The 14,437-nt window shown below is 37.7% G+C and overlaps 1 protein-coding gene across 3 annotated transcripts; it reads left to right on the top strand.

Annotated features, from left to right (window-relative positions):
* Window positions 1-7,902: 7,902 nt before the first annotated feature.
* On the top strand, window positions 7,903-13,678 carry LOC121524163 (replication protein A 32 kDa subunit-like). 3 transcript variants are annotated; one of them, XR_005993100.1, is made up of 9 exons: window positions 7,903-8,052; window positions 8,135-8,187; window positions 8,279-8,380; window positions 9,772-9,885; window positions 9,985-10,056; window positions 10,259-10,366; window positions 11,677-11,778; window positions 12,681-12,868; window positions 13,004-13,101. XR_005993100.1 is itself a non-coding variant. In XM_041809417.1 (9 exons), exons 1-9 carry the CDS (start codon window positions 8,040-8,042, stop codon window positions 13,377-13,379), a joined length of 744 nt encoding a protein of 247 aa, XP_041665351.1. In that variant the 5' UTR covers window positions 7,903-8,039; the 3' UTR covers window positions 13,380-13,678. The 3 variants fall into 3 exon arrangements, 1 of the variants encoding a protein (XP_041665351.1); XR_005993101.1 differs by having other exon boundaries at window positions 12,722-12,868; XM_041809417.1 differs by lacking the exon at window positions 12,681-12,868 and adding an exon at window positions 13,298-13,678.
* The last annotated feature ends 759 nt before the right edge of the window (window positions 13,679-14,437 follow it).

The following is a 14,437-nucleotide window of genomic DNA, read 5'->3' on the forward strand; positions in this document are numbered from 1 at the left end:
TTTTTTTAATCAGATGCATGGTAATGTACACCTGACTGCACTAGCTTGATGCATACATGTGATAGAAAATGTCTAACAGTAGATGAATGATTCTTCATCATATTGGTATAAGCAGATTTTTGCTATTTACCAGCTGTTTGTACCAATAAGTCTATAGATTACATCAGCTGAAGTCTTTTTCCTTGGTCATCCTTATTACTGGAACTTAACCATTTTTTTTTTATTAAGGACTGAAGTTGTGGCTGCTCACACTAAAAGCAGAGCACACAACTATTGTCCTCAAGTACAATTACAGTTCCTCTGGTTGTATTTAACTAAAGTTACAGTACTGGTTCAAAACTTTACTCAGTTAAAGTAAAAAGTGTCTAATTATAAGTTTACTTTAGGTACTGAGTAGCTACTGAGGAGTTGTACAGTAAAATATGATTCTTTATTGCCTTATTGGCTATATCAACAAGAGAATAGATCTCCAACCAGATAGTTCAGGTGAAGTCACACCTGTATAATAAAGTAAAATGCAAAGCAAATTGGACAATATTAATTCAACTCATACAGTTAAATTTTAAACTTTAAAAGTGTCTGTATTGGTCTACACTACATATAGTTGTACTCTTTTGAAAGTGTTTTATATTTTACAGCAGAGAGTCAACCTCATAGCAAGACGATGCATACTGATGAAGAATATCCACTTTAAGGAACACCTGAATTCTTAAGTGTGAGCTCTAACTCAGTGGATAACTTCACTCATGGTGCAAATGTGTGTCTCACATCAAAAACAATTTCATAATGTATTCAACAAAGTACACCAAAAAACTACTCAATTACAGTAATTTGTGTAATTAGCTACTTTCCACTATTGCTTTTCTATCAGGCATTCACAGATGCATCAGTATCAGCTGATACCAGCCTTTCTGACAGACATTGGACATCAGCTTTTTCACCAAAATGTTATTTCTTTTGGCTTCTTCTCCATTTCAAAGTCTGGAGCTTAAAGAAAAGAGGCTCCGGTATGGCAGAAGGAAATGAAATTATTTCAGTTAGTTACTGTAAAACCTCTACAAAAAGGGTATTTATCGTATTTAAAAAGAAAGTTAAAGGAAACTGTTTTCTATTTTTACTGTTAGAAATGACACAAAAAGTCATATTTATTGACTTCAGTCTTTATAAATACTGAGAAATGGTTAAAACTCATAATCAGATTGCATTGTGAATCCAGTATCATAAATTCAGATTTTTTGCACTGAATAGAAATGATATTCTGAATCTGAAACCCGGAGTTAAAATAGAAAAATACAAAGAATTTGCAGTTCAGCAGTTTGCTGTTAGAAAATGCCTCAAGCTGAAATCATTTAAAGATATTTCTAATAATCATTCATAAACTTGTTCAGTGGTTTTTGTTTTACCTGCATTATGTGTTCACAGGTTTTACAAAGAGCTCAAACAATAAAACAGTCCTTTAAATGAACCAGAATTCTCCTTGGAACTTAAAAAATCTCAAACACAAAGCACACTACAGTAGTAAAGAAGTCCGGCCCACATTGAGGAGACTTGTTGAAGAGACTCCTCCACACACAGACAAATCTGCTGTTGAGTTTAATCCCCGTTTTGCCTAAACCTAGATTGAATTATCTGAAGGGTGAGCTGTGACATGAATATTCCCGTCTGAGTCCATTTAAACAAGAGAAACTCCCTGAAAGCACTTTGATTTCCTTGTTTTTTTTTTAATTTATTCCTGATTAACTACCTGCTGCGTTGTATCAAGCTGCTCTGCGAGGCTGGATTCAGTGTGATAACTGTGTCTGCATTTGTTTACCGGGCCAACACAATGTCAGCCAACAGTCTACTTATGTATGCAGTGCCTCTCACCTTCAGGGAAAGAAGCGAGAGAAGACACCAGCACACACGACACAATCCTCCGTGAGCCAGAGGATCTATGCTTTTCTTTTCTGTTCCTTTTTTTTGGAAACATAATGCTGTTGTGTTTAACTTGATCTCCTCTCACTGTGTCACTGCTGCTCCTTTCCTTTGGCTCGGGATCTTACAGTAATCCCTTTCTTCATGCTTCCGACAGGCTAATTCTAAGCCTATTAAGTTGTTGCAGCACTTGGCGGAGGATCATGTGTGCGGGACCCCTTCTGCCTTTCAGGTCATACCTACATAATTTGTGCAGTTTAACACCAACGTATAAAACCAAACAACCCGGGCTGTTTCATTGCCTTCAAACTGTGGCAGAAAATTGCATTTCTGTTTAGCTAGTTGCCAATATTTATCTTCTAGATGGCCTTTAATTCCCACCTTTCAGCTGTTTTAATTCCTGTTATGAGATTGAGATCTGCCTTAGCTCTGAGACCACGTTTACTCAAATGATTCTCTGAAAATAGTTGCTTTTCATGTTGATCTTTGGACATTTTAGATCCAGATCACATTTTCATAAAGACCACTGTGTACATGGATCCACAGAAATAACTTAAAAATGCCGTAGTGTGCATAGAAGTCTACTGGTTGGTGGTGTGACTTTCTAGGGCTGAAGGTATACTTGCTGTTTAACTTTGCATTTGTGTATAAATCTGACATGATTATAAATACATTTGACTCTAGGTGATGGGTTTCACCAGAGGATTTCTGTAGAGAGCACACCAGAGTGTTCAGACTGAATACGACGACCTGGCAACCCCTCATACTGGTCATGACAATAGTGCATCTCACATTGATGCCCTGCTAATTTTTGAGGGCCATGCTGAACTGTGACAAGGGAGCATGATAGCCACCATGTGTATGCTACAGCAAGTAAATCTGTGGCCTAATGAAACAACAAATGCTTGTGCACATACTCTTCTTATACAAAAACAGCTAATGCACAAATGATTTTGTGTGCAAAAAGTCTCCATTTTCAAAAGGAACTATGTTTTGAGATTTTACTTGACAAATGATGTTGTCAAAAGTGTCCACCCTGGATGCTGTGTCCAGCCAAAACTTCACTAAAGGCATCTATTTTCAGCTGAAATCATCGACAGGTAAACATGGCCTAAAATTTACCACATCCTTTCTGATACTAGTGGCCTCAGTGATGCTGCGCTCAAACACGATTGGCTTACGCTGTGCTCGAGGTGCATCACCTTTCACTGTCTCCTTGGTATGAATATGAATAGCATAAATCAGTATTAAATCTACGCTGCTTCAGACAATGTTGCTTTGCTCCAAGAATGTGGTATTTGTGGTTCACGAGCATCAAAGTTTGGACTCAAAGTGCATATCCTTAGAGCTCCAATCAGAGCAGAGGAGGATGGGTAGAGTCATTTCCGGCCAGATTTCTTCCTTCGATCCTCGAGAGTAGCGAAAGGGAAGGGAAGAAAGACACATGGCTTCCTGTGAGCTGTGAAATGTTAGCTGAACAAATACCAGGTGTGGGTTTTTTTTTGAGAGATTTCACCCTTCGATTTGTTGTATTGAATTCTTTGCACATGTGTAAATACTGTACAGGTTCAGTGTGACGAACAAGGTTGATGTACAACTGATTGGATGTGCTCTGTTTTTAAGAGCCTGACTTGATTGACATGTAAATTGCTGTGATGGATTCATTTCCTTTTCCTCTGATTCAGCTTTGGTTTACTTTGGTTATGGAAAAGATGTGATATACTTACAGGTCAATACTGTTGGTGTGATAGTGATACTTGTATGTTTTTCATTGGAATTGTGATTTTGTGTAAAGAAAAGCTGGTAGACGATGTGGGTCGACTTCAGTGGTCCTTTTCTGTCTGGTATGGGGTAGTTTGATGGGAAAAGTCTTTGAAACTGGGGGTCATGAAACAGACATCACCACTCTACAAGCCCTGATCCAGGACCAGCATGCACTCTGCCCCCAAAAGTGCTAAATTGTCTTTAAATCCCATTTTTTCATTAGTATTCAGACAGGATTAAAGCTGTTTGGATTCAATCAAATCCTGAAATTTGGGCATTGAGGGGCAAAAAAAGTGCAACAAAAAAGGCTGAGGTCAGACAATCTATTCCTGGGTTTTATTAGGATAAAATGAGCAGGCTTGAGAGATCTTGGATCCAATAACGGTCTGGGTAATCCTGATCCAGGAGAGGTCTGGGTTAAGACTGGATTACAGGAAAAATGTAAGATTGAATCAAAATATATAAATATACAAAACAGTTCCACCCAAGAAGCACCAAAATCAAACATTTGATAAAACATATATAAAGCACCTGTGAGGATTTCTCTGAGGATTTTGGCGCCCCCTGTGGTGGAGTTAAGAAGTGTAGGGCCCCTCTTCAAAGCACTAGTCTATGGTCTTTAAAGATATATTTCTGGATCAGGTTGATCTGGTCCAGTTTTCTTAGAAAAACTGGGGTAAAAGTGAGCTGGATTACCAAATCTGGATCATTCTAACATACTACAGATAAAACCTTCAAAGCAACCAGGCCAACACTCAGATGTTTCAACCAGTAAGTGGCTCAAAAGATTTGTTATTCATAGCTTTCAGCCATGTGACAAGCGCAAAGTACTGGTGGTTAAAAAGAGCCAACACCTCTAAAAAAGCAGGTTTACATCACCTGAAAGCCACAGAAAAATGAAGATGTTAACTAAAACTGCAAGTTTTTGTCATGCTAGACTCTCATATTTAACATGGACACTATTAAAATCACCAAAACCAAAAAAAGCTCCAGTCAGAAATTACCACAAGTGATGTTTACATACAGATATATTTATAGTAGTGGAGAATCCTTCTTACAGCGCTGCCAGGATGAAAGTACAGACAGTTTTATGTATTCATGATGTGTATGGGTCGATAATACTGCTGTTTGGGAAAGAGCAGTATTAAGAAGAAATAAGAAGAAATTAAGAAGAAATTCATCTTAAAAGAAATAAAATAGCAACCAGCACATCAGGTAGGGATGCACTGATATATCAGTTTAACACTGGTAGCTGGTGTCAGCCCTTTTTACTAACTGACCAAGTTAAGTGGCATGAACAGATATTAGTTTTTTTATACAGGACAGAAAAAGTGACTGGTTGGACAAATTGTCAAATGTGAGAGAAAATGTTGGCATTGTGAGAGTTTTTCACCAAAAGAAGTAATGGCGCTGTAATGCTACTTGAGTCTTTTTTTATTAAGTTAACACAATACTTGTTTTCAGGATTAGGAGAAGTCTGTTCACTGCTACTGTATTGTTCCATAAAGGAACAGAGGATTGTCTAACAGCATTAACCCACTTTTTGCACCACTCTGAGATTTTGTTCCCCAATTGTGTTCTGTACAAGTATAACCAGGGCTGGTCTCCTCATCAGTTAGTGCATCCAACTTTCTTTCACTGGAAAATATAAACAAAAAACTGGTTAAAACACATGGGTGGCAACTGAGGCTGTCAACTTCTTTGCAGTTAACAGCAGCAGGAAGTCTCTCTTACCCACCAGGGGGCGGCGCCATGAACGTGAAAGCTATGAAATGGAAACATAATAAAATGGAAAACTCAAATCAGACTGAAAGAGGATTTGAGAGACTGTCTAAGATTTTTTGTGGTAATTTTTGATCACTGATACAGCGATCAGTACAGTGAATTTTTAGCTCCATCTACAAATGGTGTGCTACCCATACGCCTACCAAAAAGAACTCTGAAAGCCACTATTAAGACAAAATAGTAACATGAGAGCTTAATGTTATGGTTTGCCATTATTTTTAGCCCTATGGGTTCTAAAGTCACATTTTGAGAGTTAAGAGGCCAATCAGATTTAATTAATCCCTGAGACCTGCGTTTTTGTAAATGTCAAGAAGTGGCACAGTTTATAAAAACTTATTATAGCCTCTTTCTTTTTCTCTTGGAGGGGGCCGTTTTGCCATTTCAGTGACGCTATCCATGCCTTCAAATTCCTCATGGTAGCTTTTCTAGGGAGCCTGAAACCTTTCTGGAGTGTTTAAAGATGAAATCTACACCAGCAAATCCGATATTTAATGTCCTTTTTTTCAAAATTTTAATTTTTAACTTTAAAATTTTAATTTTAATTTCTGCTGCTGTCAGCTTTCTTTTTGTTATTACATACTGTATTTTTATTTTCACCATGTGTACATCAGCCAGAATAAAACAGAAACATACCAAACTCCCACCCACAAACTCCAAAGCCTCCTCTGAAATAACCAAAATTGTTTTACAACAAATCAAAATAAATAAAGGAGAAAAAACAAAGAAGTTCAAACACAAAATAAGAAACAAGAGAATACATTTACATTCATACAAAACACGTGTGCATACAAGAACCTGCGTACAAACAAATTTGTAGTACACAAACAGCGGATGCTAAACCAGTGACACGTTCGTGGAAGAAATATTTCAGTTTATTGTAGACCTTACTTTCTCTTCAGGTTCCCTGTTTTCAACTCAGTATGTCTATTCTAGCGGCTTTCTGAACACCATTTTATATCCCACAATGCTTTGTACCGCCATCACATTATGCTCTTGACACTAAGATCACGGTGAAGACACCCTGAATAGCTCATAAAGGAGAGAAAGAGAGTCTGTGATGTGTCCCTCTGTGTCACTGCAGACGGGAACTGCGTTGAATAATGCCACTAAAGAGCCAACACAAAAAAGCGCAGACTTTTTTTGTAAAAATGTCAATATATAGAAGACCTTTTGTCACAAAATGATTTTTTTTTTTTTTTTCACTTTTTGATTCCTAAGAGATGGAAGAACAAGTCTGTGCAAGAAAAAAATCTTTGTCATTATTGTTTACTGGGTCAGCCAATTTCCATTCAGTATTTCTTTTTTCTTCATAGTCCTGGAACTTTTTAAGAATTCAAGTGTCATTACTGCAGCACACATACTCTTGAAGCCCAGGTTGTCCTGAACAAAGGATGTTTAAAGCTTGATCGTGCAACATGGTCGATTTTTTACAAGCTTTTTAAGAGTAAAAGTCCAGTCGAGACAAATGGTTAAAAAAATTACTTAAGGCTCGGAGGGTTAATTAAAAAAGTCCAGCTTGGACCTCAGAAAGCAAAACACATTTTACAAAACAAACACATGAAGTAGAAAAAACATGTTTTAAGAGCGTTTCATACACATTTTGGCAATATCTTAGAAGGAAAACCTTCACAATTCACGGTAAATGTCTTTGTGAGCCACTTTTGGGTCCCAAACCACCAGTTGAGAAGCATTGCTTTTGAGGAAACAAACTAAATGTGGCTAGCCATTAGCTATCTGCTTCATCCAGTATGGTAGCAATTTTTAGTCCAGTTTCTCTCCTTGTCAGTTGGATTATGGTATGAGCAACTTTTTGATAGGTGTGGTCGCCACAAAATCAAGAAGTTGCTTCTCTGTGCTTCAATTTTTCTATACTTTGCATCTTACAAGAAGATCACAGAGTAAATAACTCCTAAAATGCGTCACACTAAAGGAAAATCTGTCAAGATAACCTTTTGACCCATCTGATAATTGTGCCATTGTCGATTTTGGTTGGAAGAGGGGAATCAGGCCCAAAATCTGTACAATTATCCTGTAGTTTTTACCCTGCTTAAAGGATCCTTCCAGATTTAAAAAAGCATGTCACTTACAGTGACAGCTACCAGTGAAAATGCGTGATGTATTGTGTTTTAGTCCTGGATCAGGGTTACTCTTCACATAAACTTGTCTTGTGTTGGATGATGAGCACACTGATTCATGTGGAACAATAAACCCAAACTCCTCTCACTCTTTTGTATGAACGATTTTTGGCTCGTCATTGTAAAATATTTTGAAGAGATTAAATGAAGTTTATCAGAAGTGGTGTGAACACCTGTCAATCACTGTTGAACTGATGAATTTTTCAATAAAAGCAGCTGAAAAGAAGTGAATTGTGTTTAGAGAAATGAAGCTTGAAGGCCTTTATGGCTGTTCCCTCTGGTCGTGCTCTGCTGCACAGGTGATTGCTGTAATTCAATACACCTGTAGACTCAGCTTCAGCTGACAGACTCTCCCAGTTCATGATCTTCCTTCTCCTGGTCCTGGATCACAGAAGTTTTTAACCTTGTCTTTACATCAGCACGTGAGATGGTTATTCTACCATGTGGAATCAAGGTAAGTTAAATTTCTCCATTACTCCAACAGAAAGACTTTACCTCTGCTGTCTTTATGAAGTTTGTATCTTCTACTTTCTCAGCCTGCATTCAGTCTCCTGCTGGGACTAGCAGCCACAAAGCAGTGATATCAAAGGTGTGTTTATCTCCTGAAGCGATATGTGAGCACCTGAAGAAAATGTTTCCATACAGACAGTAACAGATTCTTCACCCTGATGTCTCCTCAGAGGGCTTTTCTTCAGATTTTACCATGCACGGTGTCTCAGCTGCTGTCTGCTTCACAAGTCAGCAGTGATTCTTTTGCCATAGGTGACTTGGAACTCAACCAGGTATGAGTTTAAACACTTTTAAATCCTAATAGTATTTTAGAGAGTCCATTAGTTCTGCACAGAGTTTGGGTATGTACTCATCCATGGACTAGAAGATAATGGCCAAAAACCTGAGTGGGGAGGTTTGAGCTGCCATACTAAAAATACTGTCTCAAACTTCAGATCAACTTAAAACGACGTCAGATGGCATAATTGTTTCAGTGATCACTTTGTCAGATTAGGAGATTATAATGCCAAATATGAAATAAACGATGATAAATCATTTTGAGATAAAAAAAAGTCAAAATGATGAGTTTAAGGGCTCAAAATCTGACATATCTGACAACTAGTTAAAAAGGTCAAAACAAGAATTCAAAAGTCAAAATAATGTTTTTAAAAAGGCAAATATCTCAAAGTCAAAATCACGAGTTCAAAAGGTCAAAATATGGGGTAGAATTAGAAATTATGAGTTTAAAAGGTAAAAAATGAAATAAAATTAGAAATTATGAATTTAAAAGGTACAAATATGAGATTAAAAAGTCAAAGTTAGGACATGAAAAGGTCCAAGTATGACTTAGAATTTTGTATTTGGAATCTAAAAGGTCAAAATATGATATAAAAAGTTAAATTTATTAATTGAAAAGGTTAAGATATGAAATAAAGTCAAAATCAGAAGTTTAAGTCAGAACCATTAGATGAATAATTGGAAACATGAAATGAAAACAATTATCTTTCCCGACCTTTCTGACTTTTATCTAAATATTTTAACTCTTTACTTTTTTGGATATTTATGATTTCACAAGGTTATTTTGATAATAATCTGCAGACCTCATACCAGTGGGCCAGTTATAATAAAAATGTGATATGACCCTGCAGGCCAGGTATAACTGTACCAGGGGCCTGATTTTGCCCCTTGACCTTGAGTTTGACACCTCTGTCTTAAACTGTGTTGTTTAACCTCAGCTTTATAGAAACAGGGGGACACGGACCACCTCAGTTCAACCTCTTTGACGGACAGCTGCATTATGCAGTCATGCCAGCCTCACTCCTAATCATAGGCGATTATAGATCCTTTACATGTGTGCTGAAGCACCCCAGAATTTAATCTCTGCAACACCTGAAATGTTAATTTGAGAATTCCACCAGATTTTTAAGTCCGGATGTCTTTCCTTTTTATTTCCTGATTTTCTTTTTAAAGGTGTACTTGTGGGCTTTTTATGTCTTTATTGATAAAAGGTGGATGGTGGACAGAAATGGACTAATGGCTAGACTTTCTGTGAACCATCTTTCTCCCTTTTTTTAAGTTGTAGATTATTAAAAACTGACAATACTGGCAATTTGATACTGCCTAGAACACATATAAAGGCTTGAGTTTCAAGATTTTAAACTTGATGTTCATCCTTTGGCTGCAGCTGTCAGTCGTGGGTGTTATCAGAGGATATGCTCCCTTTGTGACAAACGTCCAGTACTCTTTGGACGACATGACGGGTCCACCTTTAAATGTGAAACAGTGGGTCAACTCAGAGGTAGGAAGACGTTTTCTTATTTTTCTATACACCTGTTAAAGCAAACACAACCTGAACTGTTTTTGGTGGATGGTGAGTTTAAAACTCTATTCCTCTCAGGATGGTGCTGTGATAAATTTTGCTTCTCCTGGTACTTATGTAAAGGTGATTGGAAGTCTTCGCAGTTTTGAGGTAAGTGATGAAAACAAAGGGGTTAACAGATGAGGGACCTCATCCACCATTATGTTCTTAACTTTTATATCTCTGGTCTGCAGAGATTTTTTTTTTTTTTTAATTCATTCTCATTGCCCAGATGTCTGCTAGACAGATTTAATTCTGGCTTTTGGATTTCTCTGGTATGATATCCATACCCTTTTTGTTGTTGTTTCACCAGGGTCAGAGATCATTCTTGGCGATGGATGTTCGGTGCATCACAGACCTGAACGAGATCACATCCCACATGTTGGAAGTGGTACAGGCTCATATGAAGCTGTCTGGAAAGGTAAAACAGCTCGAAGGTTTTCATGATGGGCAGGATATCCTTTCAACAAGGAACTGAAACTCATAGGGCCTTTTTTAAACCCCAGATATGGGAACCATACAAATTAAAAATGCAGACATACAGTGCCTTGGATGTTTTACCCTTTTATTGATTTTTCAGCCATGGTCAATATGATTTGACTTTTTTAATGAAAAATACAAAAAGTTTTGGCTTTTTTTTTTTTTTTTTTTTGGCTGCAATCACAGCACTGAGTCTGTGTGGATATGTCTCAATCAGGCTTGCACATCCAGACACTCCAATTTTACCCCATTCTTCTTTGCAAAACTGCTCAAGCTCTGTCAGGATGCATGGATATCAGGCATGAGCAGCCTTTTTCAAGTCCAGCCACAAATTTTCTGTTGAATTGAGGTCTGGGCTTTGACTCAGCCACTCCAGAACATTCACCTCATTGTCTTTAAACCATTTCTGCGTAGCTTTCCCTGTATGCTTTTGGTCATTGTCTTGCTGGAAAATAAATCTTCTCCCAAGCCTTAGTTCTCTTGCAGACTGAATGAGATTGTCTGCCAAGATTTCCATATATTTTGCCACATTCATTTTACCCTCTGCCTTTATGAGCCTTCCAGGACCAGCTGCTGAGAAGCATCCTCACAGCATGATGCTGCCACCACAGTGCTTAACAGTGGGGATGGTGCGTTTGTGGTGATGTGCAGTGTTTGGTGTCTGCCAAACATAGCATCTTGTCTGATGGCCAAAAAGGAACCATTTTGGTCTCATCAGAACAAAGAACTTTCTCCCATTTGACCATGGAGTCTCCCGCATGCCTTTTGGCGAACCCTAGTTGAGATTCAATGAGTATTCTTCAGCAGTGGCTTTCTCTCATAAAGCTTTGACTGGTGAAGAACCCGGGCTACAATTGTTGTATAGAAAATTTAGACTACTAGCAACAATTGGCTGGAGCTCTGTTTAATTAGGTCAGTCACTTTAAAGGGGTCGAATTTTAATGCAGTCACTTAATTTACTGTGCATGTTTCTGTTAAATTGACACTACTTTGTGGAAAGCTATTTTCAATTTGACATTAAAGAGTTCTTTTTGCCTTTTTTTTTGTCAAAGCCAGTCTATTGACCATGATTTGTTTATAAAATCAATAAAAAGATAAAAACATCTTAGAGGGTAGATACTTTTTATAGGCACTGTAATTACTGAGCAGTCTTCAGACTGTGAGATATTAATTTATTGATACATTCTTCATAGTTTCAGTAGCATTTCAGTAGAGCAAATCACTCAAAAACAGTTTTTACTTTTTCTGCAGGCATACGATGTGAACATGAATATCACTGCTGCATTGTCCTCTAATAATGGTAAACCTCCTGAAGGCATCTTACAAAACAGTCTGTCCTCCATCCGGGCTCAGGTTAGTTGGTTTCAGCTCTTTTTGTTCAAGGTGGTTTTTAAAGAAAATTTCAGTGTTTTATCTAGACAGTCCTTTTCAGATAATTTATTATTAATCTTTTTATTGTGGTAACTGTGCAGTCTGTCATTGCTGCAGATGTTTGGAGAAACTAAAGACGAGCACAATCAATTCTGATCAAAGCAGTTTTATAAAAACATTATTTTTGTTCCCCCTCAACTTTACTTCAGTTAGGGTTACTCTCCCCATGATGTTCTTATTTTTACTCCAAATCAATCATCTTTTGTCAGTTAAAAACTTCTGTGCAACATTCAGAGGAGATTTAGCAGACCAAAATGAATGCTGTTCTTGTTTAAAGTGTCAGTATGCATCTCAAAGTTGGTGATGATGTTAAATTTTTGAACTTTTATACGGCTTAAATGTTGGTGCCCCTTCAGTTGGACTGGGGTGGATGCAATCACATAAGACCAGCTGTACCATGACCAAGCATGCTTGACCCCAAAGTCCACTTTGTTTAAAAAGTGAGTTTCTGTTCTGGTGGTGTGAAAAATTAAACTTGTAAGAAACATGTTTGACCTGAGTGAAATGTAAACATGCTAAAAAAGGAACTGTCCCAGAGCTGAGAACCACAAACCCAGGCACAGTTAGGGCTGTTTCTTGTTTGGAAGTATTTATTTCGAGATGTAGAGTATATTCATTTTTTGCTACATTTTTTGTGAAATGTCACATATAATACCTTTAAGCTTATTAACAATTTGAGGTTCCCCTGGTGTTTTCTTGTATTTCACAACTTTTCAAGTCTTTTTAACATGCTGTCCAACTTATGCAATAGTTGTAGAGGAGCAATAACATCCCTTTTACCATGTAAAGCTTTCAATGCCATTCTTCGCTCTTCTTTCATAAAGAAATGTGGTCCAGTTCTGATAAAACTGCTGCTATACTACAGCTTCATCAGCGTGAATCACTACACCAGCGGCAGACATTGTGACCTGCTTCCAGTACAACTAAACCCGGCCCAGTAGCTACCGCCTCGCTCCTCTCAAATGAAGCTGATTGGTCAGATCAGTTTTCAGACCGGACACAATTGTTTCAGGTTTGAGCTTTTCAGGTTGATGACAGACAGGGAGTCCGGAAAATCCATCTGTTTTGCAAAGTTATTAGTGAAGAGCTCATTGAAGCAATGCAGTATTTTTAAGTATCCTTGTTTTTTTTTTTTTTTTTCTTTAAGGTCTTGAAAGTCATCAGGAGGTATTCTATCTGCTTTGAAGGCATCAGTTTCAATGAACTGAAGAGACACCTGGATCATCTCTCTGTGACAGATATAAGGTACCTCCTTACTTCATCATACCACACTTTAATCTATGAAAGCACATTAGGACTTTGGATGCAGTCTTTGTACACTGAAGACCAGGTCCATTGTCATATTATGGAATAAGATGGATAATAAAATGCCAAACTCTTCTCCCAAAACAAGTTTCTGGTCTTCCTCAGTGTGATCAATTTGTGTATTTTTCTTGTACAGAACTTCACTGGCAGTTTTGATTGATGAAGGTCACGTCTTCTCCACCATTGATGATCATCATTTCAAGTCAACAACACACTAGTGGGAACACATCATGATATCAGAGCATCTACACCCTTGGTTTTGTTTTAACATAAATCTTATTTTTATTTTCAGTTATTTCAGACTTAAACTAGATAATGGTGTTGGCTGTCTCTGTCTAAAGATAGTGAAATCTTCACAGTTGGGTAAGAACACTGTTGGAGAGTCATTCGTTGCCTGTAAATAATGAGTACACCAGTGTACTTTTTGGGCGTCTTGTTTATTTTTCTGTTTCTGATGAATTTGTTTTCTGATAAAGTCAAATAAAAGTATTGATTGTATGTGAAGAATGAAGTTTAACATGGTTGTATATGGTTTCTTCTTTGTAAAAGGCCTTTCATTAACAGGAGATGTTAATTTCTGCATTCAAGTGTCTACACTGGTATCCTGGCACAGGATATACAAGGCTGCCTTTCAGGGGGGGGAAAAGGGGGACCCAGCCATTATGCTGCAATAACATTTTATTTTTAATCTAAATATTAACCATTTTTATAATTGCTGCTTTAAAATGTAGCCTGTTTTGGAATATAAACCCCCTTTTCATAAAATGGTACAAACTTTCTCTTTCTGTGGAAATGTTAAAGATGTGGGTGGGTCAATTAAGCTTAACTGTGTGGTGGAAGTCAGACCTCATGGACTCATAATTATCTACACAAAAAAACAAAACAAGAAATTACATTGATATAACTAACTTGAGCTACTTTTTACAACCAAAAAGAGGCCCCTCTTGGCTAGGAGGCCAAGCCCAATGCTAGGATCAGCACCTGCAAACCTAAACAGGATAAGTGGGGTAGCTGATGATTTTGGGACGGCATCTTTGCTGGGCTTGTAATGGGCTCAGCAATCTCTTGGCAGGCCTGTTGGTGTACCTAACCATGCAATTTGCCTTTATTTTGATAGGACAGCCAATGGAAGACAGGAAACAGGGGCAAACAGTGGGGGAAGACATGCACCAAACATGTTCTAGGACTGGGGATCCATCCCAAGACCAGTGCATTGAGGGCTGCAGCCTCAGCATATGGGCACCTGCTCTACAGAACTGAGTTAAACTGGTGCCCT

This window comes from Cheilinus undulatus, linkage group 16 (genome assembly GCF_018320785.1).
Source record: "Cheilinus undulatus linkage group 16, ASM1832078v1, whole genome shotgun sequence".
Lineage (NCBI taxonomy): Eukaryota > Metazoa > Chordata > Actinopteri > Labriformes > Labridae > Cheilinus > Cheilinus undulatus.

What these genes read in the sequence shown, in the direction of transcription:
- LOC121524163 (XM_041809417.1), top strand. An exon ending in GTGACTTGGAACTCAACCAG is followed by an intron (nt 8,381 to 9,771) that starts GTATGAGTTTAA and finishes CTTTGGCTGCAG; the next exon opens with CTGTCAGTCGTGGGTGTTAT. An exon ending in CTCTCTGTGACAGATATAAG is followed by an intron (nt 13,102 to 13,297) that starts GTACCTCCTTAC and finishes TTTCTTGTACAG; the next exon opens with AACTTCACTGGCAGTTTTGA.